Consider the following 27905-nt stretch of genomic DNA (forward strand, 5'->3'; position numbering starts at 1 on the left):
CTTAATAATCGTTGTTAATTAATCTTACATAGAAGTTGAATTATCTATAACTTCTTTGAAAAAATATGCTACATAAATCTAAAGTGTTATTTTATATATGTATATATATGTGTATATATATATATACATATATACTTTCTATAGTCAAAAATTTGTAAGTTACTTTTAAAGAAAAATAAAAAATAGTGATAAAAATAAAAATCCTTAATAAATGCTAATTTCAGGTACATTTCCTGACGCTCAGCTTCCTTCCAAGAGGATCATTGGCCCTAAAAACTATGAATTCTTAAAGTCAAAGAGGGAAGAGTTTCAGGAATATCTTCAGGTATGTCATCATCATCTGTATTTTCCCAAGAATTAAAAATAAATAGAATAACTTGTTTATGTGTTATCAACTTAGTAATGAGCAAAGATTAACAATTAACCAAGAATTTATTGATTTTTATTTTTTAAAAACTTAATTAGCTTTGTTAAAAATTATTTTGCCTGTTTTCATACTCCCTTCTTAACTTTTTATTTTTATAATTCAATCTTTCATGAATTGTTGTTGCTATCCTTATTTATGTAATTGTCATCCAAGTGGTTTGGATTTGAAATTCTTTATGCCACGTCACTTTGTTGTTATTTTGTGACAATCTTCCCATATTTCTTATATTTTTCCATATTTGTCATTTCTTAAGGTAAGATGATGGTCCCTTATGAATATATGCCAAAATTTGGTGGGCCATTCCACAGTCATTGGATGCATAGGTTGTTTCCAAAGGGAGAGGGAGGAGGGGAAAGAGAACAACCTTAAAGAGATTCTTATCGTATAATTCTGTAATTTCGGATGTCGGAGGGAACTTAGATAAATCATCTAGTCCAAATCTCTTGTTTTATTGGTGAAGAAATTGAGACCCAAAGAAATTAAATGACTTGCCTCAGGTGACACAGTTAATAGAGCACGGAGAAGGGGCTGGGGCTTATTTCTGGCTTGGAGTCCTATATTTCTGAAAGTGTAAGTTTAATGTTTACAACCAAAAACAAAACCTTTCTTGGCTAAGATAAGTATAATCTTATAGGGGAAAAAGTGGATCTTTAATGTAGCAGAGGACTTCCTAGTATTCCTGATTAAAAGACTTGAGATTAGTAGATATTTAAAAATGCAAATACACGCAACAAAGGTGTAGAATGGTAAATATATTTGAGCAGCTAGAAGAAAGCGTACATTGATGAAGTATTTGTATTCTAATAAAGGATGAAGATGTAAGTGTCCCCTCAGAACCCTCATGTCTAATGGAGTAAATAAGGCAGAGAGGATAGGAGTAGTTTTGTTGTAATTTGATCTCAAGAAGTGATGATCCAGCCACCGTTTGATTTTACCATCTTCTGGTGGCCCCACTATCTTCTGGTAACTCATTATACTATTAGAAAAATCTAGTTGTTTTGTTTTTTTGGTGAGGCAGTTGGGGTTAAATGACTTGCCTAGGGTCATCCAGCTAGTGAGTGTCAAGTGTCTGAGGTCAGATTTGAACTCAGGTCCTCCTGACTCCAAGGCCAGAGCTCTATCCACTACACCACCTAGCTGCCCCAGAAAGCTCTAGTTGTAAGGAAGTATTTCCTTCTATTAAGCTAAAATCTTCCTCTCTACAATGTCTGACATAGCTCCTAGTTCTGCATTCTTGTATCCCTGGTATAAGTCTAAGCCTTCTTTCATATGAGAGCCTCTCAGATACTTGAGGATGGCTATTATGTTCTTCCTGTGTCTTCCCTTCTTCAGCCTAAATATCCCCAGGTCATTTACCTAAATCTTATGTAGTATGTATGATTCCAGGTCCACTCACTATGTTGATTTGATTTCCTCTGGGTATGTTCTCAGTATCTTTAAAATAGTTAATCTGGGGGCAGCTGGGTGGTACAGTGGATAGAGCACCAACCCTGGATTCAGGAGGACCTGAGTTCAAATCCGACCTTGGACACACAACGCTTAGTAGCTGTGTGACACTGGGCAAGTCACTTAACCCCATTGCCAAAAATAAACAAACAAGTAAATAATTAATTAAAAATAAAATAAAATAGTTAATCAGCAAGCATTTATAAATCATTTAATCTGACTACTCTGTGAAAGTACCTGTGCTGGGGGTTCATCTGCTAAAGTGAAGCAGTCCTTGTCCTCAAGGAGTTATATTCCACTAGAAGGAAACAACATGCTCACAGGCAAGTAAGGGTTGCATATTTGCAAAAAAATACACAGTGATAATTGGGGGAGGGCAGGAACAAGGAAGATCTGAAGGAAATAGCAGTGCTATTGAGCTTGGTCATAAAGGGAATTAAGGGTGTTGAGGGATAGAGGTAAGGAAGATTTATCCAGACAGTCGCAGGATGGTTGTGGTGTGTAAGTTGAGAGATCCTACTGCCTTACAACTTCTCACTCTGTCTCCTGTTTTAGAGGAGGGGATGGTCAGTGGTGTTAGACACTGCAGAGACATCAAGAAGTATGAGAACTGAAAAAAATCCATGGAATCCATTGGATTTCAGCAATAGAGAGGTTGATCATTATTGACTTTGTAGAGAAAAATTTCATTGAAGTGATAGGGATGGAAGCCAAATTGCAAGGGACTGAGAAAGTAGAGGCAATGAGTGTAGACAGCTTTTTCTAGGAGTTTGACTGTGAAAGGTATGAAAGGTAAGATAGCTTGAGGAGATGGTAGAGTGAAGGAAGGAGGTGGCTGTTTTTAAAGGATTTGGGCGTATTTAAAGATAGTGAAGGAGCCAATTGAAAAGGAAAGATTGAAGGAGATGGAATCAAGAGCACAAAAGAAGCCTTGACACTGGCAAGAAGAACTAGAAAGAAGTAGCACATTTTTGCGACTGAAGCAGCAGAGGAGAACATGAATAGGTGATTTGAAAAGTAGAATTCAGGAGGACAGAGAAAGGGAGCTGTTAATCATGGTCTCATTTTTTTCAGTGAAGGCCCTCTCCTGAGAAGGGAGTTTGCATATAGGGCCTTGAGAAAAGAAGGTTTGGAGTAGCCGTTTTGAGGAGTGTAATAATGTAGAAGAACTGAGTCCAGTACTCCAGATGTGGTCTGACCACAGCTGAGATGAAAGTATTATTCTTTTCCTCCTGTTGGGAAAGACATTCCCCTCTTAATTCAGTCTAAGATTGTGTTAGTCCAAAATGTGATACGGCTGTTAAGAGAGCTAATATTAAACTTCTTAGTTCTACTAACCTCCCTGCTTTTCTCTGAATCAATAATGTTCCAGTCATCCTTCCCTAAACTATAATTGTGAGATTGATTTTTTTGGGGAGGGAACTAATTTATAAGATTTTTATATCAATCTCTTAAATTTCATCTCATTAAATTTGGTTTATTGTTCTAGCCTACAAAGATTTGGTGTGGTCCTGACTTATCTTTGAGTTTATTAGCTATCTTTTCTAGGTTTTTTTTTGTCATGGGCTAATTTTTTAAGCGTATCATTAATGGTTAAGCTGCTTATGAATGATAGATAAAAATGTGAAATGGCAAGGAGTCAAGGATAGATCACTTCCTAGGGTATTCCTCCCAAGTCCTTCCTCCACATTGGTTTCTTAGGATCGTAGATTTAGATCTGAAAGAGGTGTTAAAGGCCATCTAGTCTAGAAACTGTGGTCAGTGAGATGAAATGACTTGAGTGAGTTCATACAGGTTATGAAAGCAAAGCCAGCATTCAGACTTGGGTCACTTTATATCATGTTTATCATTTTCCAATTATGACTCTGTGGGATGTTCTACCTGTTTTGAGTCCACTTAACAATACTACATCTTTTCATCTTGATCATAACCTATCATGAGAGACTTTGTCAGATGCTTTACTGAAATTTAGGTGTACTGTGTCTAAAGTATTCCTCTGATCTAGTAAACCAGTCAGAAAAGTAAATGAGTTTTATCTGGCATCACTTGTTCCTTTTAAAAAAATAATGATACATTTTTTATTAACTTGATAGTCTTCCATCTCCAGTGACATTTGCTTATTTTCAATATTCCTTTTGACCTAGCACATCTTAAAGGCCCTTGTTCTTGTCTTTCATATTTCATTTCTAGCCAAAATTTCTTTGGAGCTTAAGTGCTTCTAGTATTATTATTTTTTTTTTTTGCAAGGCAGTTGGGGTTGAGTGACTTGCACAGGGTCACACAGCTAGTGAGTATCATGTGTCTGAGGTCGGATTTGAACTCAGGTCCTCCTGTCTCCAGGGCCAGTGCTCTATCCACTACTCCACTTAGCTGCCCCCCATAGTATTATTCTTAAAGGGCTATGCCACATCTCCCAATATATACTCTTGCCTTTATCTTTTATCCTTTTTTTTTTAATCCTCTAAGTTGTTGAGTTCCTTGTGCATTCACAGTACTCTCTTTAAACAGTTTCCCCTTTTCTTCCTCATTGGACTCTGCATTTGTATCATTAGGATTTATTCTTGAACTTCCCATTCATCCCTCTTGGATCAATTTCCTCAGCTTTGTTTTAGCTTATAATCTCCTATTCATCATTTCTTTGAATTCCTTAAAACTTATTTCCCAAAAATATATGGTACATATTAGACTACATCCAATTTTATTTTTTTCTCCTTTAGTGTTAGTTCTAAGATACTTTCTTTAGAGATTCCTATCATTTATACTTCAGCCTTGTTGGTTAGAATCAGGTCCATTTTAACCCCTTCCTTTGTTATTTCTTCAGCCTTTTTTGGAGGAGGAGGGCATGTGGGGGAGTTAAGGAAGGTTGTCTAAATCTGTGTTTTCCCCACTGTGGAGAATCACCTAATATAGCTGATATAAATCAGCAGATCTATGGATCAGTTTTAGAGGGTGGTCTGGGGGGCACTGAGGAATTAAATGACTTTTCCATGATCACATATCTGATATGGGACAGAGGCAGGACTTAAACATAATTAGGTCTTCCTTACTTCAGGATTGGCCCTCTACCCATTGGACCATGGTGCCTCTCACCTTTGAAGAATACAATCATCAATAAGCCAAGTTAAAACAAAACACAAAAAATCTCTGCAAATCTTTCTGCTTTAGTTAGACAGCTCCAGCAGATTTCTATATAATTAAAGGTCCCTGTCAGTGTTATGACATTCCTCCTTGCCAGGCAGATGATTTATTTGTTTCCTTCTGGTCAGGTGTATGTAGTATACTTCAGGGATATGGCTTGCTTCTGTCTGTCCTCACACTGATCCTTATCTAAATACCCTCTGCCGTACATCTCTTCTCCAGTTCCTTTATTCCTCATATGAGGGTGTTCTCAATGTATAATGATACTCCCATCATCTTTTTTTTAAAACCCCTACATAGTTATATTCCAGTCATGATTTCCATCCCATCAAGTCTCAGTGATTCTTATCAAAATCATATCTGTTCTCATGCACTAGATGTATGTGACTCTGAGCAAGTCACTTAACCTCTGTCTGCCTCAGTTTCCTCAGCTGTAAAATGGGGATGATAATAGCACCTATCTCTCAGGGTTGTTGTAAAGATCATATGAGATAATATTTGTAAGGCACTCAGTGCCTGGCACATAGTAGGTACTATATGAATGTTAGCTCTGATGACAAGGAATGGGTCAACTTTGGCTTCTTGGATTGCAGTCGAGATCAGAGATTTAGAATTGAAAGGGACTTTAGTGGCTATCTGTCTAGTTTGTTTCTCATTTTACAGATGAGACTGATTTTTTATATTACTCCTACTTAGAGCATTTTTTCTAGACCTCTGAAGGTATGGGTTTTATTGCTCTACTCTTTGCTGCTGTCTTCTTTTCTTCATATATTATACCTACTTTTCTTTCCATTTTATGGTTTCCAGACAGATCTGAATTCAAATCCAGTCTCTAATACTCATAATCTCAGTGACCTTGGGCAGTTTAGTTCATCTTTGAACATTAGCTTCTTTATTTATAAAATGTGGATAATAATTGTACTACCTACTTAATTAAGTCTAAAATATTGTTTCCTATTATTTGCTTCTTTTACATTTTGAAGATGAAATTATTATTAGGCAAGCCAAAAAGTTATTACCTCTGTTTTAGGCAGTGACAGAGTTCAACTAGATTTTCTGTTAATTGAAGTGCCCTTCCTCCGTCCCCATTACTACAACAACATGCCTTATTTCCAGCTTTGTGATCTCAAGAGCTTTTCATTTGTTTCCTCATTTATGATATAGAAGGTAGAGGAAATGAGAAGGGAAACTACTATTCTGGACCAGATTAAGAACAAGAAGGAGGAATTGTTATTGAAATAGAAATGATAGGAACTTTAGGAGTCACTACATCATTTTAAAATTTGTGTTGCAAAAGGGCAAGAAAGCCAGGCACAGTATGACCTGTACCCTAAATTTAAGAGGGGCAGATTTTCAAATTTTCTTAAAAAAAAATGGGGGCAGCTAGGTGACTCAGTGGAGAGAGCACCAGCTCTGGAGTCAGGAAGGACCGAAGTTCAAATCTGGTGTCTGACACTTACTAGCTATGTGACCCTGGCCAAATCACTTAACTCAGATTGCCGGGGGGGGGGGAGAGAGAGAGAGAGAGAGAGAGAGAGAGAGAGAGAGAGAGAGAGAGAGAGAGAGAGAGAGAGGAGAGGGAGAGGGAGAGGGAGAGGGAGGGAGAGGGAGGGAGGGAGGGAGGGAGGGAGGGAGGGGGAGGGAGGGAGGGAGGAGAAATGGAGAGGAGAAATGGAGAGGAGAAATGGAGAGGTATGATCCCATGGCCTAAAATCCTCCAGAGGAACTCAGACCAGGAAGGAAGGAAACTTTTCAGAAATGAAATTCTATAAGTTGTGTGTGTGTGTGTGTGTGTGTGTGTGTGTGTGTGTGTGTGTGTGTGTGTATGTGTGTGTGTGTAAATGCTGAAGTCAAGGAAAGAAGCATAGAATGAATACAGAAACATGATAGGGCCCTGTCAGTATATTGGCAGGAATGTTAAAGGCCAGAATGAGCTGAGGCTGATTAGGAGTGCTAAAGAAACAAAAAACAGGAATTTAGGGAATTTTTAACTACCTTACAGGAAAAGCTGGAGAATTGGAGAAGCAGTAGGACTGCTGCTTTAAGTGGAAAGAATAATTAATGACAGTGGACAATAAAGAGAAGACAGAACTATTCAACTCTCGTTTCTTTTTTCTTTGCCAAGGAAAGTGATCCTTGGACTGGAAAAGATGGAACAGAAAAGCCTAATGGGGAGTTGACCCTACAGATAAGTCAAAGGGTTATGGGATTAGACCTGGAATGAACTTTAGAGGCCATCTAATCCAACTCTTTCATTTTATAGGTGAGGAGAAAACTGAGGCCTGTATAGGTTAGGTGATTTGCCTGAGGTCACACAGGTATTAAGCATCAGAGGCAGGATTTGTGCCTAGGTCTTCTAATTCTAGATCTTGTGTTCTTAAGTCAAAAGATAGTAAGTAAGCAAGTATCCCTTGATGAGTTTTAAGTTACAAGGTACAGGCAAATTGCATCCCATGGTCCTTAAAAGACCTGGTTTATGTGATTGTTAGGCCATTGTCAGTGATTTTTAAAAGACTGAAGAATGGTAGAGAAAGACAGATATCCTGATTCACCCTCTCCGCCCCCTCCCCCACAACGCCCTACACCCCTTCCTCAAAAAAGGTGGGGGGTAAAGAATGGTGTCTGCAAATTATAGGCCAGTTAACTTGAGTTCAATTTCTGGAGAAATTTTAGACTGCATTATTAAAATGATAGTCGTTAAATATCTTTTAAAAAAAAAGGTAAATGATAGTCTCAGAGAGCTAGCGTGGCCAAGGTTGCTTGACTAGAGGTGCTCAAATGTTTAGCTCTAGATCCTGATTTTGTCCTCTGAGGCCAAATTGAACAAGTCTTATGTCATTTCCATATTACAGCTCTTCACAAACTTGAAAACAATTATCATATTCCCCCTAAGTCTTATCTTTTCTGTGCTAAACATCCCCAATTCCTTCAGTTGGTCCTTGATCTGGAGACCTGCCACCATTTTGGTTGTTTTCCTTTTGATGCTCTTGAGCTTATCAGTGTCCTTCCTAAAACATGGTGTCCAGAACTAAATACAATACTTAAGATGTGACCAAAGCACAGTATATAATATTCTCGGGCACTATCTCATCTCTTAAGATGGAAATTGATTTACATTTACATTATTCAACCTAAGACGGCATTAGCTGGTTTTTTGTTTTATTTTGTTTTGGTTTTGGTGAGGCAGTTGGGGTTAAGTGACTTGCCCAGAGTCACACAGCTAGTGAGGTTAGATTTGAACTGAGGTCCTCCTGACTCCAGGGCCAGTGCTCTATCCGCTGTGCTACCTAGCTGCCCCTGCATTAGCTTTATGACTGACTTATAACATTGTTTACTTCAAGTCAGCAAACAATTTTTTAAAATTAAATTTGATTTTATTTTCAGATTTGCATTTCCTTCCTCACACCCCTCACCCCTCCCCAAATTGAGAAAGCAAAAAAAACAGAGCCTCCCAGCCCCCCCTTACATGTATAGTCAAGCAAAAAAAAATCCCACATTGACCATGTACAAAAAAATGTCTCAATCTGCACTCTGAATTCATCACTTCTCAATTGGGAGGTGGGTTACATGCTTTGTTATTGGTCTTCTGGAATCATGGCTAGTCATTGGTGGTCATGGTTGGTTGTAGATCAGAGTTCCTAAGTCTTTGTAAGTTATTTATCTTTACAGTATTGCTGTTATTGTATAAATTATACTCCTAGTTCTACTCATTTGATGCTGTAGTTTCCTCATTTCTAAAGTGAGGTGGTTGAATGAGATTACCTCTGAAGTTCCTTTCAGCTCCTGCTAGATGATTCTGTGTTAAATATCACCACTAGGGCAAGGACAAGTCCAAGAGGCACATTGCTAGAGACTTTCTAGTTGCCAGTCCTTTAAATAACTACTCTTTGGGCCCAGCCATTCATCCAGGTCCACCACTTAATTGTTCTGTTGTATAGATCACCACACCTCATTTTGTCTGTAAAGATAGCATGAGAACCTTTATCACAGGTTTTGCTAAAATCAAGATAAACTCTGTTAAGCTTTTTTTGATCACACAGATTGGAGTATCAGAATATTTTTCTGATTCTGGAAGTAAAAATCCCTTTCTGCTTGTTGTTGTTTTTGTTCTTTCCTGTCAGTTGTTTCCAACTCTTCGTGACCCCATTTTTGGGTTTTCTTGGCAAAGATACTGAAGTGGTTTGCCATTTCCTTCTCCAGCTCATTTTATGGGTGAGGAGCTCAGGTAAGGGCTATACAAAAGTAGTTAGGGAGTTAGTAATTTCCCCCTACTAAAAGTATTCAGGTAAAGGCTTGGATAATCACTTGCTGGGCATATTATAGAAATGGTTCTTATTCTGGTACAGGTTGGACTCTAATATTTTTGGTTTATGGTTGGCGAGCTGTGGTATGTGTGTAGTTGTAGGTTGTCATTAACTCTGGTACATGATCTCTTTCAATGAATCTTCTCTCACTGTATTTAGAAAAATCTGGGAGGTTGGCATTGCCAGGAATTACTTCTCATTTCTTAAAATTTGAGGTCTGACTTCCAAGGTCTGAATAGAATTCTTTAGTAAAATTTCTGCATTTGTGAAAACTTCGTTCTTTCATCTGGTGCTTCTTATGCTTCTTTTGGGGAGCTAGGTGGCACAGTGGATAGAGCACTGGGCTGGGAGTCAGGAGGACTCATCTTTCTGAGTTCAAATCTGGCCTCAGATATTTAGTAGCTGGGTGACCCCGTGCAAGTCACTTAACCCTCTTTGCCTTAGCTCCTCATTTGTAAAATGAGCTAAAAAAGGAAATGGCAAACCTCTCTAGTATCTTTGCCAAGAAAACCCAAAATGGGGTCACGAAGAGTTGAACACGACTGAATAATGACCGAACAACAACATCACACTCCTTTCCTTTATGTTTTCAATATTATGTTGAATATTAAATGCTCTCCTTTCTTATTTTATAGAATCATTTTCATCATTTTCTAATCCATGCAGTCTCATAACTCATATAACTATTTTTATCAATAAATGTCTATGGAACTAAATAAATTTTAAAAAATCATATTTTGTACTTTGAAACCCATGTATCCAATTTCACTTATTAGTTTTGGTTCTGCAGCTTAGGGTTTATTAACCTGGGGTCCACGTCCTTGTCTGTGAACTTGGATGGGAAAAAATACGTTGTTATTTCAGTGTAATTGGTTTCCTTTGTAATTCTCTGCATCTTATATATTTAAAAACAAGATTCTGAGAAGGGATCCATCTGATCCATGTCAAATGAGTCCATGACACAAAAATGGTTAAGATTTCTATTTTTGCCTATTGTTTCAGTGTTTTCTTATGAATATTTGATTAAAATGCATGTATGTGCATATTTGAACATCTTTTTCATATCTATTTTTAAAAATTTTAAATGGTATGTAGTTCTCAAGAAGCAGTGAATTTAGTGGATAATAGAGAGTTGATCTGGAAACCAAGAAATCCTAAGAGTTCTACCTCTGACACATGCCAGCTATGTGATCTTGAGCAAATCACTTAATCTCTCTGTGCTCAAGGTACCTCTCTCAAATTGTAAATTTCAGAGAAGGTACTGATTTGCATTTGCAGAGAGAGTTTCTTTACCTAAGTTTAGGTTCCCCAAACCAATGAAAACACTGATCCAGTCTCTCTTCTCCCTGTGGTTCCCAAACAACTTCTAGGCAAGACTGTTTGACATTGTTGCTTTTGAAATAGCTGGCTTTTATTTTTACAGAAATGTGCTCAGTTGATCTGGTACCTTGATGACGATCTGTTTCTTGCAGATGATCACCACTTGACATTTATGTCATTTTGTTTTTATAAAGCCTTTTATAGCTTCTTTGATTTTTCCTCAAGTGATCCAGAAAGATAAGGTGCTCTTGTCATTTCCATTTTCTAGGTAACACTGGAAGCAGACCCTTTCCCAGGCTCATTGTGAGGTAGTGTAGTACAGTAGGATAGGATTGGAACTTTTATTATGGTATGGTACTGGCTTTCCCATGGCACTGAGGCAAACTGCTGTTTCTTAAATAGCCTGTGTCATTCTGAAATTTTTCTATAATTTTTAAGAACTCAGTTATGAATGTTTGGTTAGTTAATGTAATAGTTAAACTTCTTTCCTCTTTTTGGTTAATTCAAGAAACTTCTGCAACATCCAGAGTTGAGTAATAGCCAACTTCTGGCAGATTTTCTCTCTCCGAATGGTGGCGAGACACAGTTTCTGGATAAGATACTGCCTGATGTAAATCTTGGTAAGTCAATTAAAAATCATTATGTGGCAGGATTTAAACAGATGGTCCAACCATTAAGCAGCTATGAGTTTATGAAGTACTTTCAGATTTCAGAATAGATAATGTTGATGTAGTAGAAAGAGTGCTGATCTTTAAATCAGGGAAGTCTTGGGTGCAAACACTACCTCAGACACTTATTAGTTCTGATGGTGGGCAAGTCATGTAAACTTAATCTCATTTTTCTCATCAACAAAATTGTAACATTAGTACATTTACTCCCTACTTCAAGGAGTTATGAGGAAAGTACCTTATAATAAGGCTTTAAAGCAAAATATGTCAATTTTAGTAATAGTAATAATTTAACTATTTAACTTGGACAGATATATTTAAATTTTGATTCTAGTTATTTTCAAAACGGCATAGTACATATTGTTCCTACGCTTTAAAATTTCAGTAAGCTGCCTGTCTACTTCCAGGTGCAGTACCAAATTTAAGATTACTACCAAACTTAAGGATTTCAAGCTGTGTGTCATTTGGATTCTGATTACATCGGCAGTCTGTCCATATCACCCTTATAAAAATTCAGATCATTTATGGTTTTGTGTCCACATTGTTTCTAAATTTGAATGTAAAGGAGTTGAAGATGTGATGCTTTCAGAGCTTTTCACCTATGAGCATGTAGTATGAGCATGTAGTTAATGATTAATAGTACTGCCCACAAATGCCTTCATTCTTTGGAATTTTATTCTATCCAGCCTAATAAAGCCTGGACTTGTCAACCTTTAGTGAGTGCCAAGACTCAAATTTTTAGACTAGTTTAATCATCAAATTGCTTAATTCTTCATTTTGAATTTTAATGTTCTAAAACCTAATGACATTTGGTATAGTTTATAGTAAGTTAAATTACACCTTGTATGAACAGATTTTTTTTTTTGGATTAGATTTATATTCTTAGTGGCATCTAGTCACTTGACTGCACTACTGTAAATGGATTTTATTTAAATAAATTCTTCATTGGCTGTAAACACATTGATATAAAATATTCTTTTTCTAGAAAATCTTTCCTGCTTTGAATTAGTATTTAAACTTGTTTTTGCTTTTCCATTAATGATTTAAGAAAAAAACATATTTGGATAAATAAAACTTTGGTCTCGAATCTCAGTATATCTTTAATAGGTAATTGTTATAAAAACATTATTGCAAAATATTTATTCTGTGGTATGTAGGTTGCCCTATTTTAACAAAGTCTTTTTTTAAAGATGAAATCACAAGAATACATAAGGTTTAAATTTCCTATGTTTTTGGAAAGTCGACTGAGTTACCAGTGGCAAGCACTAAATAAAATTTATGTTTCCACTCAGGCCAATGAATGACTGGAAAAATAATTTTTCTTTATTGGAGATTTATTGAAGGCTTTATTTTCTAAACATGATATTTCAAAAAATAATATGGTGTTTGAATATTTGGAGGCCAGATTTAGACAGTGTTTAAATCATTTAAGCTATAGCTTTTAATTGAAATCCTCTGCTGTAGCCTTTCTACACAGTGCTGTGAAACCCAGCTGTATTGTTTTCTGATCATATTGGAGTGAATATAAACTGGAGCAGATTGTTTTAATTGAAGGTGATAGTTGGAACTATTTGAGCAGGGTCTACGTGTGTCCTACACATCGCAAGTGTAGCATTGCAAAGCTTCCAACTAAAGTACGACATGAAATCCCATTGCTGCCTCATTTAAAAGTGTTTTTAATTTAGTATGAAGTTAGAAAATGGATTTAGTAACCCTTTTCCATGGGTAGTTTAGTTTTCAAAGGGAGGAAAAAAGGCTTTCAGAATTTATCCCTTTCTTATAACACCCAGAACCTTAAAATATGACCTCCATCACTTCTCAACACTCCTCATTTCTTTAAACCTCCAAATCATGTCTTTACAATTCCCATGCTTTCCATGGTTCTCTTTTCTTAGGAAAAAAAAGCAAAAGTTAAAAAAAAACCAAAACACAAGAGTACCACTTATATTTCATTCATTTAGTCATCAAATATTTATTGACTGTCTTCTATATATAAGTGACTTTAAAGATAACAAAGTATACAAGATATGGTCCTTGTCTTCCTGGATCTTACCAACTTATTATGGAGCTAAGATATGTACAAAGTAACTACTGTATAAGGTAGTAGATGTTAAGTTCCCTATGCATGGTATAGACAAGTGTAGTAAGTTTCCAAAAAAGGGAAAGTTTTCAAAATTTATGAGTTTGATGAATAGGGACAGGCTTGTGGTAATTATAGTATTTGAGCTGATTCATAAATATGAATAGATTTCGGAAGGTAAAAATAGGTTAGAAAGGGAAGGGGAAATGGACTGAGGAATAATACATGCTATAGTGCAAAGAATGCTGGATTTGTATTCAGGAGAATTGAATTCAGTCCCAGCTCTAACACATACTAGCTGTGTGACAATAGGCAAGTCATTTATCTCTGTATCTTAGTTTCCTTATCTGCAAAATGTGTCAATTATATTTGTATTTCCCTTCTTCATAGTATTACAGTAAAGAATGCATTTTGCAAACCATAAAGCATTATGCAAGTTAGTGGTAGTAGTGGTATCATTTTGATGTACATAAGAAAGCAGAGTTTTCTTATTTAATTAAAAAATTCTATTAAAGGTAGCATTGATTATGTTGAAAAAAGACAGAATTATAAGCATTATGGCTGTTTGAAAACTATGTATCTGAAGAGTTGCTTAGTTTTAAGAATCATATAGCTAGCTCTAGTATTCACTGATTGTCTGGAAAACATACATTTGCAGAAGATTTGGTCCTCAAAATCAGAGTATGGAGACTTACGTCTGATGGGATATTAAGTGAAATAAATGATGTGAGAGAGAAGAGATGGGCCAAATGAAAGTAGAAGCAGGAGAGATCTCTTTTAAGGTGGGGAATTTCCACAAAATTAAGTGCAAACATTACAGTTATTCAAATACAGAAGGAAAAAAAAAAGGTCATCTGCCAGGGGATGAAAGGATAGTGTCTATATATGTTGAGAAGGAAAGAATGATCTTTAAAATTATGTAGATCCTTGCAAGAATGGAAAACATTAACTTGGCCATACATTGAGTGCTTATTAAAACAACCAAATGCTTATTTCATAAAGCACTCAAATTACTCAGTGTCCTTGGCACACAACTGGGAGGTAAAGGATATGAGTATAGTGGTTGTGTGAGAGTTAATGGCTTGGGAAAAATTTTAAGGTTTTTTGTGTTTCAGAGAGGAATGTTAACTTTTCTAGCATCCATATAGAATTTTTCATATATGAGATTTGACCAGAAATTCCTGTACCCAGAAATAAATAGTGATAATAATTAGTAACAACAGTAATAGCAACTAGCATTTGTAAGGTGCCTACTTTGTGCCAGGGACTATGCTGATCACTTTACAAATATTTTCTCTTTTTTTAGCCTTTACAACAACTGTGGGAGGTAGGTGCTATTATCATTTTAAAAAAAAAGTAGTTTTTCACTTGAGGAAACTGAGGCAAACAGATGTTAAATGACTTGCCCAAAGGTCACACATCTCACAAATGTGTGAGTCAAATTTGAACTCAGGTCTTCCTAACTCCAGGCCTAGCATTCTAACCACTTTGCCACCTAACTGCCTCTGAAATAAAATAATAAAATAAATTAGCATTTAAAGTTTGTAATATTTCCCAATTTTCTTTTTAGATTGCCTTCTACTTGAATGCATTGATTTATTAATTACTGTGGTTAAAGAGAAAAAAACAATTCCTACAGCTTTAGAAATAATTTATTACTTCACAATGTAAATTTCCATTGAGAGTAAATGATAAAATGAAACAATGACTTTATTTGATAAGTGAAATTATCATTTCAAGCTGTTCATGTGAGTACTAGTAATAAAGTACAACCTGTTACCAGGTAAGATTTAAGATGGCGTGTTATGTTTTTAAATTTCAGGGAAAATTATAAAATCTGTTCCAGGAAAACTAATGAAAGAGGTGAGTGGCTATTATTTTTAAATATTTTTGTGACTAACAAGAGCATAGTGAATTACTTGTTTCTGTCTCTTATTATTACTTTTTATCAACCTCTGTGTCACTGCAGAAGGGCCAACATTTGGAACCTTTCATCATGAATTTCATTAATTCTTGTGAATCCCCAAAGCCTAAACCGAGTAGGCCAGAATTAACAATTCTCAGTCCAACTTCTGAAAACAACAAAAAGGTAAAGTACATTAAAAAGGATTTTTGTCATCATTCTGGTTTTTGTCCAATTTGAGTTGATGTTGCTACAATGTGCATAAGATAGGACTATCTTAATAATAAACTTGATGGAGCCATGATCATTGCTTCCTTTGAATGAAGACCTGCTGTCACAGTAGAAGAGATGGAGTGGGGAAAATATTTATAGGTACAGTCACTTATAGTGTACGTACTATGACATGACATATGCATTCCCACAAAGTGCCACGTTATGCAAAATTGCACAATTAAAAATCATAGGGAATAAAAAATTATAGGGAAAATATGGTTGGGGCATAGTGCTTAAAAACTTTGTCAGTAACACATAAAGATTGGAACCTAATAAAAATATAAGCATAGTTTTATATATGTTAAATGGTCAAGAAATGCAAAAATACTAATACTGTGTTTACAAGCAAAAGAGAGAACTTGAAACTGAAAAGCTTCTACACAGAACATTAATGCACCTGGGATAAGAAGGGAAATGGTTAAATGGGGGGAAAATAATCTTTGTATCAGATTTCTCTGCTAAGAGTTTGGTACCTAAAATACACACACACACATACATATGTATGACTCATAATCATTTTTTCAATCGATAAATGGTCAAAGGATATGAACAACATTCACAACTACATGAAAAAATATTGAGATCACTAATAATAAGAGAAATGCAAATCAAAACAGTATTTATAGCCGTACTTTTTGTGATAGCTATGAATGGGAAACAGGGTTGATGCCCATCAGTTGTGGAATGACTAAAAACAATTGTGATACATGAATGTAATGGAATATTACTGCGCTGTAAGAAATGATGCTTCTGTCACGAAGTGGAAGCTGAAAAGGGAGGAGTGGGAAGAGGAGGAAGCTGAAAGGGGAAGAAGAGGAAGAGAGGGGAGAGGAGGATGGGGGGGAATATCTAACCCCTAGTTTTTTGTAAACTTTCTTAACCACAGATGACTCAGAGGACCAGGGAGTTTTCACATGCACTTTGCAGGAAGTGTTTTGAAGTAAATTAAGGGAAAGTGGAGTCTCAGGTGATAAGGAAGTAGGTGAGGGGCAGGGGGAAGGTAAGATGAGGAGCTCTGAGTTGCACGTTCTTATGACAGGCTTAGAAAGAGCATTTTTAAGATCTGTTCTGAACAAAATATTGTGACCCCAAATCTCAATCCCACCCATACCAAAACCAAACCCACGTTCCCTTGCTAGGGATCACCAAGTCTTCACACACAGAATAGCACTGGCTAAATCAAACACAAACCAGGGCACCTGTGAGTCCTAGCTACCAAATTCAAGTTTCTGTGAAAACAGGTGCAGCTGAGAATGAGCAAATGCATTTTCTCTTTCTGCAAAAAAATACCTTTATTCCAGTTTCCCAGATAGCTAGGAATTAGTCTTTAAGGGCCCAGGGCCCTTCTTTTATCTTCATGGTGAAGGTTGTGATTGGGAGGATACAACCCCAGTGAATTCGCTTAGAGAAATACAGTGAGTGGGCATGGCTGGAGAAGAGAGCCCTGATTCCTACTTGGCTCCAGTCTGGAAGGTGAAGCAGCTGGGAGTGGAGATGGGATGCCTCCAACCAAGTCCAGCAGCCTGAAGGGAGAGCAGGGCAGGGGGATGAGGTCCCAGTGGATCCTTCTTCCAGTCGCTCTAATTTTAAGCTCCATGGGCTCCTACGAAATTAGGAGGAACTGAGGCTCCGAGAAGGGAAGTGACCTGCTCAAGGACATACAGATGGTGATTAATTGATGTATTGAATGTGGAGTTTTGAATCCCTCCTCTCACTGTGTAACTGTGAAAAAGTCACTTTGCTACTCGTAAGTTTCCTCGTCTGAAAAGAACTGAGGCCCCAAAAAAGGAAGTGACCTACTCAAGGACACACAGATGGACCAGAGGATAGCTGAAGGAGGAGACAAATAAGCATACTGGGAGCAACGTGACAACAAACAAATCAGAAAGAGAAGACACAGGCATACTGTCAGTAGAAGTGAGAATTGACAGCAACAGGAAAAAAAACCCCAGAAAAATAATTGTATGAGAAGAATGTACAAGGACTAGTAATAATATTGACCCTGAGCTATGAATAAAAGTTTTAGTTATATTCAGTATATTTAATATAAGAAAGCAATGGCTTTTCAAAGGTGTGGTACATGATTGTGATGGAATACTACTGTGCTATAAGAAATGATGAACTCAGTGATTTTAGAAAAAAACATGCAAAGATTTGCATGAAAGAAAGTGAAAACAAGCAGAACCAAGAGAACATTGTATACTGTAACAGCAACATTGTATTTTGTCTATTATAAATATCCAAATTAACTATAAAGGACATGTAAAGAAAGACGCTATCTGTATCCAGAGAAAGAACTGATAAATAGAATATGTATAGAATAATCTTACACATATATACCTATTTGTGTCTAATGGTAGCCATCTCTAGGGTGGCAGAGGGGTGGGGGAGGAAAGAAAAAATTTTTTTTAAAATTTACATAATAATTTTGTTGTATATTTGAAAGGAATAGCAAGTTGTACATAGTAGATTTGTAGTTCTATGTACAATCATCTTTTTTTTATTGTACTATGTTATGGAAATGGTTGTTTTATTCCATAAATTAAAAATAATATTTCTTTGTTCATGTTAAAAAAAAGATGCTTGTGAGAAATAGAGATGCATGGAAAGATCTAAATGAGCTGATGCATAGTGAAGTAAGCAGAGCCAAGAAAACAATATACACAGTAACTGTAACAATAGAAATAGAGAGAACAGTGACACACCAAAAAAAAAATCAAAAGTAAATATAACACAATTATAAAGATCAAGTAGGACTCAGATTAGAGAGGTGAGAAGACACCCCGCAACCTTCCCCTTTATGGGGATGCGAGGTCTACATTTTTGGACCTTATTAATATCTTTTGTTTTTGTTTTTTTTTAACTTTTAGGCAATTGGGGTTAAGTGACTTGTCCAGGGTCACACAGCTAGTGTCAAGTGTTTGGTCTGAGGCTGGATTTGAACTCAGGTCCTCCTGACTTCAGGGCCGGTGCTCTATCCACTGCACCACCTAGCTGCCCCAACCTTATTAATATCTTAATTTAGTTCTTTTTCCTCTCGCCAAAAAATACTATTTTGTATATGGGATGGCTCTCTAGGAGAGGGAAAGGTACTTGGGAAGAACTATGGTGATGTGAGAAACAGAAAATATTAATAAAAATTCGTTAAAAAAAAAAAAAGAAATACATAAATACTGCAACAAATACTGGCTGATCTGTGACCTTTGGCTGCTCTTTTGCCTGTGACCCAGGCTGCATTAGAAGATTGGGCAAGCAATAGCTGCACCTGGAGACCATGGAGGAAGGTAGTGGGGGTGGGGATATGAGTGGAGTCCTTCTCCCCTTACAGCTTCTTGTGCACCAGAAGATATATAATAATTATGGCAATTTACCTTGAAAAGACCTAAAGTTTGTGGAAGTAGATGTTGGAAGGGTTGTAACTTGTAAGTTATTGTGAAGTGCTGCTGTTTTCTTCATTCTTGTTGTTTCTTGTGGAAGAAATTGTACAAAAACAGACTTGAAATTTGCATTATGTTCACAATGTTCCCTATTATGTCAATAGTATTGTAACAGGTTAACATTTTTGAAACACATTATAGCAGAATTGATCATACTTTAAAATTTTTCTTGAGTGCAGTAAATATTACATTTTTTATTTGTAGACAGTAATTGTAGTTTTGGAGCATGGTTAATGTCCCTGGATGTTAAGACCAGAAGTGTAGAGGTGGGGAATAGAGAAGTCTCACCTTGAGTATAGATTTCAATTAAGTTTTTTTTTTCTACCCAGCTTTCATTTCTGCTCCCCTTAAACTTATTTCTCTTTCACCTATTAACACAAAAGAGTGTTGTATTTTCCTCATGCCCATTTTTACCTCCTTTCTACCTTCCCCCAATCCTCCTGGTTTGCTAACCATCTTTTTTCTCATATTGCCATTTTTCCTACAATCTTTAGGCTTATAGACCTTTCAGAAAACAAAATAACCTATTTTGTCAATAACATATACACACCATAACACAAATCTGAAACAGTAATACAAATTTACCACAAATCATACATATCAAAACGGTATCCTTATAGATTGATTCCTGCAAGGAAACTAATGTTACAGTCTATAGTGCAGGATTTTTTATCTAACAGTTTATTGAAAATCAGCAAAGTACAGTTATAATCTATACATAAACACAGTTGTTAATTCAGTGTAAATAACCTTTCTAAATACAACCTTATATGAAGATTTTTATTCATCAAGATTTTACATGTATTCTAGTTAAATTGTCTTTCCCCCAGGAGTTTTCAAAACCGTAACTATTATCATAATATAATATTAGATATTATATTAAATTATATTAGATTATTACTAACTACTGCTGACCAGCTGCCACCAACATGCAGATAGGTACAAGAGTCTTGGGAGTGGAGGCACCTTCCAGACCAAAGGTCTTGCTTCCAGCCTAGCCATTACAGTTGTCATCCAGAGAGTTGAGTCCTGTGGAGAAGGGGCCAGCCATCCCCACCAACATCTGCACATAGGACAGGCAAAGCTAGCCTAGCTGAAGTAGCAAAGTTACCCTGAGGGAGAGACAGGAGGCAGAATGTACCAGGCAAGTCAAACCCCCCCACCTCTACCACCACCTTGACCCCTCTATTTTTTTTTTTCAGCCAAAGACAAGGTTTATTAGAACATCCCTCACATTGGGCAGACTCTTAAGGAGTCTGAATATTAGTAAGCTATTGGCTAGATTATAAGAATCTGACCAGTGGTTAGATTTTAAGAACCTGAGCAGTGGCCAGATTATAAGAATCTGACCAGTGGCTAGATTTTATGAACCTGAGCAGTGGCTAGATTATAAGAATCCCAGCATTTTAATGGAGATGAGATGGACCTTATATACAGAAAGCCTGTGGGCATGATCTAGGAGTGGCCAAGTAGTCTATGAGGTAATAGAACTCCAGGGAGAATGGAGCCTAGATAGTATTAAGGTGGGAAGTGGCCTGGGGCTGTAGGGAGGGGAGGTATGGAATTATAGCCTCAGGAGAACTTCAAAGATTTGGCCATGTGGGAAAGTCCAGGGTTTTTCCTTTCTAGGGCCCAGATCCCAACCCCATCACCCCCCCCCCAAACAAATGGGACCCAAATTCTTTTGGAGTAAGGGGCAAAGGTCTCGGCTTTTGAAACTGTTTCCTGCTGGCAAGGGGCCTAGAGGTGTCCCTGCCTCGAGGGGGTCCCAAAGAGGAGGTTGACTGGAACTAAGCACAGGCTGCCTCCAGGGAATGATGAGGGGACTGGCTGGTATCCGCTGTTTGCTGCCAACTGTAGGTGAATGGCCCAAAGTCTGGAAGACACAAATCTGACAGAAAAAAACTGCAGGGCCCAGATATAAAGCAGGGACTAGATTTAGGGCCCAACTTTGAGAAGATAAAACATCCTTAGCCCTGTTTGGATTCAGATAAATTGTTTTCTAACCATGCAGTATCAAATCCACCTCATAGCCAGACTCAGGACTGTATAGCCAGGTGGGTAACATTCCCTTTCAAAGGAACATAATGGAGAAACTGAGCCAGGAGGATCCCATCTTAGACTGAGGCTAAAATTGTCCTCTCAGATTTTCCCAATGCTAACTTCCCACCAGTATCACCTTCTCTGAGTAGCTTGAGGCATTTTTCTCATATGGTGGATTATTGGTTATCAGTAGATTATGACCCATCAGACAACTCAAAATAAAATCCTGTGAGCTTTTACCTCAAACAGCAAGTTTTACTAATCACAGCTTAGGAAAAACTTTTCCAGGATTTACATCTCAAACTTAAATTTGTCCTGGTGTAAAAAGCCAATTGTTAGAGATTTCTATACACTTGAAAATTCTCAGCAAACCATGTATAACCCAAATAAGCCTTTTGGCTAGTTTACACATTAAAACAATAACCAACAATAGCTAAATTATCTTAGCGGTAACCAAATTATGAAAAATTGCTTGACATAATGGATACAGAAAGTTCACCATTTTGAAACCTGAAACAACCCATTACCAATCAGGTGACTTCAGTTTTGTTAAATGCACTTCCAAATTACTTTACACAGAGAATCAACACCTCATCATTAACAGTTAAAACTAAACTTTAAAAGAGTGTGCTTACCCAAGTTCCAAGGCTAGCTTCTTTACCTTGAGCAGGATGTGCTGAACCTGGGTGATGCTTTCAGACAAAGATTGCCCTGGGGCACAGGGCCATTGCCAGGGGGGCCCACACCTTGGCTGCTGCCCCTCCTTTCCCAGGTGGGGGAGGGGGAAATCAAAGGTGAGGGGGAAAGAGTGAAACTCTCTTCTCCTATGAGAGGGGTTAACAGATACCCTCTTGACTCAAGGAAAGGGAGTGACCAGGTTGTACAGGTGTTTCAAAACTCCTTAATCACAAAACCTCCAGAATCTGCCAAGATATTTTTAGCTGTTCTGACTTTCCCTATAACCTCCATGAAGGAGGTGCAGAGGGAAAGGGAGTAAGTAAGCCTCAGGGAACCAAAAAGCAACTGCAGTTTTCCCCAATTGCCTAGTGCTAGACGCCTCTATTTTTGACCCTCCTCTATGGAAACAGCCAGGGTCCTGACCCAAGAGACTTGGAAATAGCAATGCTTCTAGTGCCTTTCAGCCCAGCTTACATATGCAGCCATCACCCTGGGTAGCAATCTCTGTGGAGGTACAACCTGGCAGCTGTTCTTATAGATACTGCAGGCATATCTTTTGAAGGCTCCCAAAAGAAAGTTTTTGCCACCAAAATCCTTGACATTGTAAGATGTTTCAACATCAGAAACTGATATAATTTTATCAGTGGAAATAATATAAAGAAAAGGCATTACCATCTACTTTGCCCCTCTGCCCTAAGGACCGTGGGACCTTTTCCAAATGACTTTTAACTAAAACCTTCCATTTGTATCAGTCTCCCCCATTAGAAGGTGAACTTGAGAGTAGGGACTGTCTTACTTTGCATATAGTTAGCATTTGGCAAATGCTTTATTCTTTATTGAAAGAGGAGTGATGTGAGGAGCTGGTTTTGTCACATTTATTGGGTGACCTTGCTAATAAAGAGGAAAGTTATTGAATGAAAAATAAAAATGATTTTTTTCTGTGATAAATTTGTAAATAAAAGTTTAGAAGGCTTATAGTGAGTCTCTTGAGAACCTGTGTGTGTGTGTGTGTGTGTGAGAGAGAGAAAGACAGAGATTCACCTACTATTAGACTTGTTTCTCAGAATTTTGCAAAAGGAAAGCAGAACTTTGCAGAAATATGAAGATGCCAAGAGAGCTTTGGGTAAAGACTGGATACAGCTTTGCAAAGGGCATTGTGAGTTTTAAGGAGAGAACAGTCAGAAACATTTATATTGGGAGTAAAAAGGAAGTGGTATGTGACTTCTGTTTTTAAATTATTTTGTATAAGAATAGAGGACAGAGGCAGCAAACTGGGAAGGGACATCTTTGAGTGAAAAATTGTGTGTCTTTGTCTATTGATAGCAAAATGTTTTAGATGGGAATAAACTAATGTGTTAATATGTGGGTTGTGTTAATATGAGTAAGTATTCTTTTGTGAAACATTTAAACAAAGCAGCATATCTATCTAATCAAACATATTGTGAGGAATAAAAATCCAGAGAGACTCAAGAGTTTCTGGGTAATTCATCAATTTGTTAATTAGTATAGCTAATAATCAATAAATTGATGATCATTGGTCTCTCTTGATACTCAAAGACCCTAAAGGGGAGATATTGAATGCCTTAATATACTTTTAGAAAAGACAGACAGTCCCCCAACAGGTGAAAATCAACCCTGATTGGTGAACAATTAATGAGGGGGTGGGCACATTAATGAGGAGGCGGGCTAAAAGTTTTCAGCTCCTCCTACCAAGAACTTGGTTGATCTTGAGACAGGGCCACCTTCTGATAAAGGAATCCATCTCTACCCAGACCACTCTAGTTGGTTTTCTCCTTCATGAACTGGGTTATCCTAAACTCCAGTGAAAGGATGCAGGTACATGGGCTAAATGCTTTGGGGCTGGAATTCACCTAGATTAGATTCTGTTTACATTCAAAATAGAAGTTGGTTGTGGCCCTGCCCAAGATCTTGGAGCACGTACCCAGAGGATTAGGCTAGTCTACTCTGTCAAACTTGTTCTTCAGAGACTGGCTGACCTACTTGGGTTAGTCCCTTAATAAGGAAATAAAAGGCTTGGACCCTGTTTAATAATGGATTATTAATATAAGATAAAATAATCATTTCAGCATCTAGTAGATTGGTTGTTAAAAAAAGGAAAAATATATAAAATCTTTGTCCACCTAAAATACTAAATTTCATGTGAAATTTTATTATTTAATATTAAATATTAAAATTGTGTTTTTAAGGGGAGTGTTAAAAATGTTTAAAAATGGGTTTGACTCCATTATCTGAGTTTTGAAATTACTTTTTAAGGCAAATTGACATGCTGCTTTGTAAGTTTCCCCCCCTTTATCAGCTTTTTGAACACTTTGGGGTGGGGCTAGGACAGTGACTTGATTTAGAACTGAATGATAACATCTCTTAGGAACCACTTATATAGAAGGAACCAATTTTGTGTGGCTGGAATTGTGGGTCTATAGTTCTTTTTCATTGTAGTTTCCTTTATTTGAAAAACTGTATAAATATACCACTTAGTGCTTTTGAACTGAAGTAAATATTAAATAATGGTAGCTATCTTTCTAAGACTGTGGGGATCAGTTTATGTTACTTTGTGCCTTTGCTTTCATTTACCTCTGGATGAAATGTGGGTATTGGTTTGCCCCCCAAATTTAGACTTTTGTGTCATAATGCTCAGAGTTGAATAGCACTGCTTAAATTTTTCATTGCTTTACTAACTAAAACTTTGCTAATGTAGTTCTATATGTAGTCATGACCCAGGCCTAAAACTGTAGATGAGTATGATGCCTGCTAGACAAAATGCCTTTGAGTAAAAATCTTTGTTTTGAATTTTGAATATCCAGTTCTAATGATAACTAATTCTATTGGTCATAGCTACAGTTCTGCAGAACAGAAGGAAGATAAAATAACAAACAACAGGAACGTCCTGGGCTTTGGAATAGGCTGGCTTGGTAAAGTTCTAGTTGTCCCTCACTATCCTGGGGTCTTAAGAAAAGAATGAGCAAAATGAAATTCTACTTGATACTCAGATTGGAGGTTAGGAATGGGGGTTTTAGGAGAAGAAGGTAGGAAGCAGAAGTAGTGTCTAAAAGGAAGATTTGTTTTTTAGAATTAAAAATACTTGTCAGTTTTGTTACAGTTCAGGAGTTGGCCATATTATATGTATTTGTGTTATTTACTTTTGTCCATATTGAACTAACTTTGTCCTTTTGAAAAAAAAATGCATTTTGAACTTAAATACATAAAGAAAAAAAGAACATTTCCATGTTCACATCACAATATAAAAAGAAGATTCACTATAAGACCGTGAATTTACATTTCACATTTACTTTCTTAAAAATATAAGTATTACACATTGTTTTCAAAACTACTCTGCTTTCAATCCTTCCTTGTAAATTTTCATTTATTCCTTGCTGTGTACTTTTTATATGTTTTTCTCTCCCTCTCTGCTTCCTCCTAAAGATGGCTACCATTAGACACAAATATGTGTATATGTTTGTGTGTGTGTGTGTATGTATGTATGTTTATGTATGTAAAACCATGCTATGATTACATCTATTTATAATTTCTTTCTCTGGAAGTAGATGGCATCTTCCTTCCTGAGTCCTTTGTACTATCTTTAAAAAAAAAAACCGTCTTGACACGTTTTGGTACAACAAACACATCCCAACAAATACTGAAACAGACCCTCTTACCCAGTATATTCCCCCAAAGCAGTTAGTTTATTAATAGATAATCAGAAGAAAGTTAAATAAATAAGGTGACAACATACAGCTTTATTCTACTCCTTTTCTAATCTTAAACCAATCAGTTGGTCCATGTTTGGTTCTAACTGTTCTTCTTGACCTGCATACAGGTTCCTCAGGATACAAACAAAATGATCTGGTACTCCCATCTCTTTGAGGACTTAAAACATTTTGTTGAGATCCCCCCAAAGGCTTTATGGTAGCCAGTGAAGCAGAAGTAGATGTTTTTCTGGAATTCCCTTGCTTTTTCCATAATCCAGCAAATGCTGGCAGTTTGTAGTTCCTCTGCCTCTGAAAACCAGCTTGCTCTTCTGTTGCTTCACATATTTGCATACAGAATCTTAAGTGTAACCTTGCTGGCCTGTGAAATGTGTGCAGTTGTTTATTAATCTGAACATTCCTCGACATTGCCCTTCTGCAACACTTTAACAACATAATCTTTTAGGATTTTTAAATAGCTCAGCTGAAATTCCATCACCTCCACTAGCCTTATTGTTAGCAGTACTTTCTAAGACTCAGTTGACTGCATTCTCTAAGATGTCTGGCTATAGATCAATAACCACAACACTGTGGTTATCAGTAATGTTAAGATCTTGAATAATTTTTAGTGTGTGTTCTTGCCACCTCTTCTTAATTTCTTGTTTCTCTTAGGTCCCTACCATTTTTGTCTTTTGTCATGCCCATTTTTTGCATAAAATGTTCCCCTGATATCTCTAATTTTCTTGAAGAGATTTGTCTTTCCCATTCTATTGTTTTCTTCTATTTTTTTGCATTGCTTATTTAAGAAAACCTTATCTTTCCTTGCTATTTTCTAGAATTCTTCATTCAGTTGGGTATATCTTTCCTTTTCTTTTTTCCCTTTTGCTTTCCTTCTTTCCTCAGTTAAACCCAGAATTAAGGTTGCCAGGAGAAATATCAGAAATCTCAAATTTGCAGATGATACCACTCTGATAGCAGAAAGTGAAGAATTAAGATCCCTCTTGATGAGGGGTGAAAGAAGAGAGTACTGAAACTGACTTAAAGTTTAACTCAAAAAAACTAAGATCTTGGCAACTGGTCTCATCACTTCATGGCAAATAGAGGGAGAAGAAATGGAAGTAGTATTAGTTAGATTTTTATATTCTTGGTCTCAAAGATCACTGCCATGAAATCAAGATGCTTGCTCTTTGGAAGGGATGCTATGGCAAATCTTGGACAGCAGCAGAGATATCTCCTTGCAGACAAAGATCCGTATAATCAAAGCTATGTTTTTTCTGTAGCAATATATGGCTGTGAGAGTTGGACAGTAAGGAAAGCTAAGCACCACAGAATTGATTCTTCCAAATTGTGGTACTGGAGAAGACTTTTGAGAGTCCCTTGGACAGCAAGGAGAGCAAATCAGTCCGTACTTAAAGAAATTAATTCAGACTATTCACTGGAAGGTCAAATTCTTAAGCTGAAGCTTAAATACTTTGGCGACATAATGAGAGGGCAGGACTTACTGGAGAAGTCCCTGATGTTGGAAAAGATTGAAGGCAAAATGAAAAGGGGGCAGCAGAGGATGAGATGGATAGAGTATCATGGAAACAATGAAAATGAGCTTGGAGAGACTTTGAGAGGTAGTGGAGAACAGAAGGAGCTAGCATGCTGTGGTCCACAGTGTCATGAAAAGTCAGACATGACTGAACAACTGAACAACAGCAAAACTAAAAGGAAAACACCATGTCCTTTAATTTTGACAATACAGTACTAATGTTGACTATTGGATGTGATCAGATTTAGTTGACTGACTATTGAGCTTCTTTTCTCATAGGAGTTATAAATGTCAAGTCTAAGAAGAAAAAAATCTTTAACATTATTAATAATATAGTTAAATAATTGTCATTATTGTAAAGAATGGGTGGTTCTAATAGCTAATTTTGATTTAACCATTAGCCTTATAGTAATGTTTTTACATGTGCTTTCTGATAACTTGGCCAGCTAGAAGTATTAGATTTTATTATATTTAATCTTTTTTCATTTCAGCAAACATTTGTTAAGGTCCAGCAACATACAAGGCACTGTCCTATGCACTGTTTTTATGAAAATAGTCTTTGCCCATGAGGAGGTTTCCTTCTTCTGGGATGTTGTGATGTATATGCTCAGATCTGTTCCTAATACTTCTGTGCTCCCTAGGGCACTACTCATATTAACTATTAAACTTGAGAAGAAACAAATCTTGGTTAAAGAGCACCCATTCATAAGAGTGCCATCTAAGAACTCTTAATAGCAAAATTAGCTCTGTTCTCTGGTTAAAAATCCTCCTTGTACATATTCAGTTTGCATCATTTGGCAATAACAGATTAGGGTTTTTATGTGGTTAATGATATTTCTGTAGTAGCTACACTGAAAATAACATGCCATATGTAATATGGGATCTGCACAGGAGTTGTGCTGATTAAAATAATCTGCTTTTCACATGGTGTTAACGCCAATTTAATTTTT

General features: G+C 36.8%; 1 protein-coding gene across 6 annotated transcripts in view; it reads left to right on the plus strand.

The window, feature by feature from the left end:
* Positions 1-27905, plus strand: part of SNX14 (sorting nexin 14) — a 108568-nt gene that overhangs the window by 64379 nt on the left and 16284 nt on the right. For 4 of the 6 annotated variants that reach the window (XR_002322329.2, XM_020976299.2, XM_078155250.1 and 1 more), the window contains 5 exons: positions 225-325; positions 11144-11255; positions 14690-14710; positions 15206-15246; positions 15353-15472. Coding sequence is in view for 5 of the 6 variants with exons in the window: in XM_020976299.2 (XP_020831958.1) it covers positions 225-325; positions 11144-11255; positions 14690-14710; positions 15206-15246; positions 15353-15472 (395 nt within the window). In the remaining variant the exon portion in view is untranslated. The remainder of the gene's footprint in view (positions 1-224; positions 326-11143; positions 11256-14689; positions 14711-15205; positions 15247-15352; positions 15473-27905) is intronic. The other 2 variants (XM_020976300.2, XM_020976302.2) reach the window with 1 other exon arrangement.

This window comes from Phascolarctos cinereus, unplaced genomic scaffold (assembly GCF_003287225.1).
Source record: "Phascolarctos cinereus isolate Bilbo 61053 unplaced genomic scaffold, phaCin_HiC Scaffold_5;HRSCAF=322, whole genome shotgun sequence".
Taxonomy (NCBI): Eukaryota; Metazoa; Chordata; class Mammalia; order Diprotodontia; family Phascolarctidae; genus Phascolarctos; species Phascolarctos cinereus.